The sequence below is a fragment of the Periplaneta americana genome, chromosome 3 (assembly GCF_040183065.1).
Source record: "Periplaneta americana isolate PAMFEO1 chromosome 3, P.americana_PAMFEO1_priV1, whole genome shotgun sequence".
Classification (NCBI taxonomy): Eukaryota; Metazoa; Arthropoda; class Insecta; order Blattodea; family Blattidae; genus Periplaneta; species Periplaneta americana.
Window position 1 is genome coordinate 192,442,081 of NC_091119.1, and position 3,771 is coordinate 192,445,851.

The window sequence follows — 3,771 nt, forward strand, 5'->3', positions numbered from 1 at the left end:
GGTGTCTCGCTCTTCTCTTCTCCGCATGCGTGGAAGTTCCTGGTACAAGTATGACGACATTGTCGACGTAGCCTGGCCAATAGCGAGCAGGCTTCGTAGTTCGCAGAAAATAGATGCCGTCATTTTCAGCCAATAGAGTCGCGGCTGGGTGACGTGATGCGATAAAAATAACTTGTGTGAGTCACAGAATATAAGCAGTACGGTTGGATGTAGTTGATTCACAAAGCGTTTAGTTGAGCAGGGGAGCAGACGTGTGCGGTTCGTAACAGAGACTTGGTCGCCACGGCGCCTGTACGTATTGATCGCCGAAGTGAGTCATTCTTGTTGTGGTTGAACACGCGGTGACGCTAGCGTTGTTGTCATTTGCAGTAGTGGAGGCTTCATATAAAGTGTGAGGAGGAGGACGCTCGCTTGATGGTTCGCAACTGTTCCAATCCCAAGATGGAGACTACGTTCTACGAGGACCAGTCTTTCCAACATAGGTTAAACGGAGATGTGAACCAATTGAAACGAAGTATGACTTTGGATCTGAACGCGTCTCGGGGTCCGGCGAAGAGGCCGAAATTCAACCCTGCCGTTACAGCAGCTCCTGTACTGTCATCCCCGGATCTGAATATGCTGAAGCTGGGCTCTCCCGAACTGGAGAAACTCATCATCGCGCAGCAGAATGGTCTGGTGACGACGACTCCAACTCCGACGACGCAGATACTGTTTCCGAGGACTGTGACAGAGGAGCAGGAGATGTATGCGCGAGGGTTCGTGGATGCCTTGAACGAGCTACACACGAGCGATTCGAGTCAGATGAGCTCGGGGGGAGGTTTGCAGCCCGTGGACGTCCCCGTCACCAGCAGCGGCACCGGCGTCGGAGTCACGTACACGACGCTGGAACCTCACGGCCAGGTCGTGATCAGCCAGGCGAATTCGTTTTCGCCAATCTCTTCTGCCGGGTACAACATCCTGTCTCCGGATTCTGCAATAATAGTGAAGGACGAACCTCAGACTGTTCCGAGTCTGGGATCAACACCGCCACTGTCACCAATAAACATGGAGTGCCAAGAGAAGATCAAGCTGGAGAGGAAGAGGCAAAGGAACAGGATAGCTGCTTCGAAGTGCAGGAGGCGTAAGTTAGAACGCATTTCAAGGCTCGAGGACAAAGTTAAACTTCTTAAAGGTGAGAACACCGAACTTGGTAGTGTTGTGCATAAGCTCAAAGAACAAGTGTGTCAGCTGAAAGAGCAAGTGATGGACCATGTGCATAGTGGGTGTCAAATTATGGTGGCCTCCCACTTCTGAACCGAGGACTCCCCGGGATGAAACCCGGTCGGCAGTGTGTGTGTGAGTGTTGAAAACACGGATATCCTTGCCTTTTTCTTTACGGGTTTGGTTTCTTAAGGCAACTTGAGATGTAACAGCGGCTGCTCCATTTGTTAAAAAAAAAGTTTGTGCTAATTTGTCGAACGACCTTTCTGTGGTTAAATTTTTATTTTTAAGACACCCTTTACGGGTTTCATGACGTGCTCAAATGAAATATGGAGTAGCCAAACACGCGAATTCAAAACCAAACTTTTTTTTTTATTAATTTTCACTGTTCAATTTCATTGCACTTCGCGGAACGCATGACCGATCCAAGTGCAGCGAAAAATGGTGCCCCGGCGCGAGGCTAGAACTGGCCTTGCCTATACACTTGCGTAATGTATATCGCTAGGAGCGGCAACGTTCTGTCGCGAACAAGATTAGAAGTACGGGTGCCCTCCACCTTATGACAGTAAGTCCAGATATTTCTCCCAAAGAGAAACTGATAGTATTACAAAATAATAGTGACTTATTTACATTTTGTTGTCTTTTTTTTATGCTGAGTGTGGATTACGAACATGCATTCCTGAATAGACTAACGTGGGCGCGTATGTTTCATACAATACTTAACATCAACTTTAAAAAGCCCCAGTTTTAAGTTGTTTTAGGAGGCAAATTGTGCATCTAGTCGCAGCCCTGTGTGGGATATACTTTCATGTATATAAAGTATGTGATTTTTATATAATAATGTGCAAAGCTATGTTTGCTCTATCTTTTGAATGGTTTGCTAAGCAGGGAATATTTCGAGTTAGGGCAAAAGAGCCAGTTTTATATTTGGCAAAAAGTGCTAAGCTACAAGAGTAGCGTCTTTTTTATCAGGTTGAATAGCCTATTGTGTGATTACCTAGTTGGAAGTGCTTTCAACAATTTGTAGAAGAAAAGTATATTGCCTGTAGGCAGTCTATATATTTGTAATACAAATCCTTCCAATATGCAATGTGCCTTTTAAACAAGAGATTTGAGTTTTTGAATCTGCTATCTGAATCCTCATTTTTTCAAAACAACCTGCAGCAAGTTAAGAACTCTTGTATATGTATATACATACATTTTCTACAGTGTATCATTAGCATTCACCTTCAATAAGATATTTTTATGTGTGCTGGTATGTGATCTAGAAAATAGATTCCATAAAGTCTTTTTTATGAATGATTTTATTTTTGACAAAATAAATTGATATTTGAAAAGATTGCCCTTATTTAACATGATCATAGTATGCACCATCATAATGAATTATTTGATATACCGGTATAAGATATAGGCTATATTACCTACTGACCAAAATTAAATTTTCAGATACATGAGTATTATGATTCATTATGATTGGTCTGTGCTTTGAGTTATAAAGTATCCTTTCCAATCCTTTATGTACTGTTACGTCAGAATTGAACCATTATAAAAAGTATATTTTTATTTAACAAATGGTGGTAAATTAGGCCAACTGCTTGAAAATAGTAATCTAATTACGTTGCCATGAAAGCGCGACAAAAAATAGTAGCACACTAGTCTGAATGATGGTATTTTTCCTGACATTGCATTTATGAAAACTTACTTTTACTTGCTGTGCGACGGTCAAAATGTCTCGTCTAGAGTGGATGGTGAAACTAGCGCTGAGGTAGTTCAGATTATTTCGGAAGTGAAAATCGTTGAATTTATAAGGGATTTTTTTGTTTTGTTTGTGGAGATGCAGTTGATAGTATATGCAAGACATAACAAAAGCCCAAACCTAACCTGTCGCAGATTCTTATATACAAGGTGTATACATATAAATGGAGTAAGAAGGGAATTACCTCAGCGTTACTTTAGCCAATATATCGATGGTATTCAAAAGCTACCTCTTCAAAATATTCAATTTCACAGGAGAGTGAAAAGAGAAATATATATGATTTTTATAAGAATAAAGTGAAAGCTCATTTTATTAATTTTTTTTGACATCGATATTAAAATGCTGCATAAAAACAGAGTTATCGTAGTACCAGAAATTCATAATAGGCGTCATGTTAAGTGCCACAGTAATTAAAATGAACGTTATCAGCAACAATACGTAACTATATAACAAACTTCAAAACCGAATATGTTATAATTGATATAAATACTTACACAAAATAGTTTGTCAACAAGAAATTCTCTCCCTCTACAGTATTATCAATTTCGAACACTGAGCCCACATTATAGGAGAGATGTTGGTCGGAACGTAATGATAGGGCTAACAGCCTCCCTACATAAAATAGCTGCGTATAGCTACTAGCCCAGCAAAGACATTGGCGTTATAATGGGGTTGATTGACTGATTGATTGTTTATTGAATATATTACCGTATAATGTTAAACATACATTATAGATTAAAATAACTTTATTAAAATACAATAGGAGCCACAATCAGCGACTTGTACTTATATTTATTGCAATAGTTTTTCAAAAG

General features: G+C 40.3%; 1 protein-coding gene across 1 annotated transcript; it reads left to right on the forward strand.

Annotated features, from left to right (window-relative positions):
- The first annotated feature begins 208 nt into the window (after positions 1–208).
- Jra (Jun-related antigen) lies at positions 209–2,537 on the forward strand. Its single transcript, XM_069822417.1, has one exon. The coding sequence runs from the start codon at positions 415–417 to the stop codon at positions 1,291–1,293; it is 879 nt and encodes a 292-aa protein (XP_069678518.1). The 5' UTR covers positions 209–414; the 3' UTR covers positions 1,294–2,537.
- Positions 2,538–3,771: the final 1,234 nt, after the last annotated feature.

Excerpts from the sequence above, each read along its gene's own strand:
- Jra (XM_069822417.1), top strand. The coding sequence starts at position 415 with ATGGTTCGCAACTGTTCCAATCCCAAGATGGAGACTACGTTCTACGAG.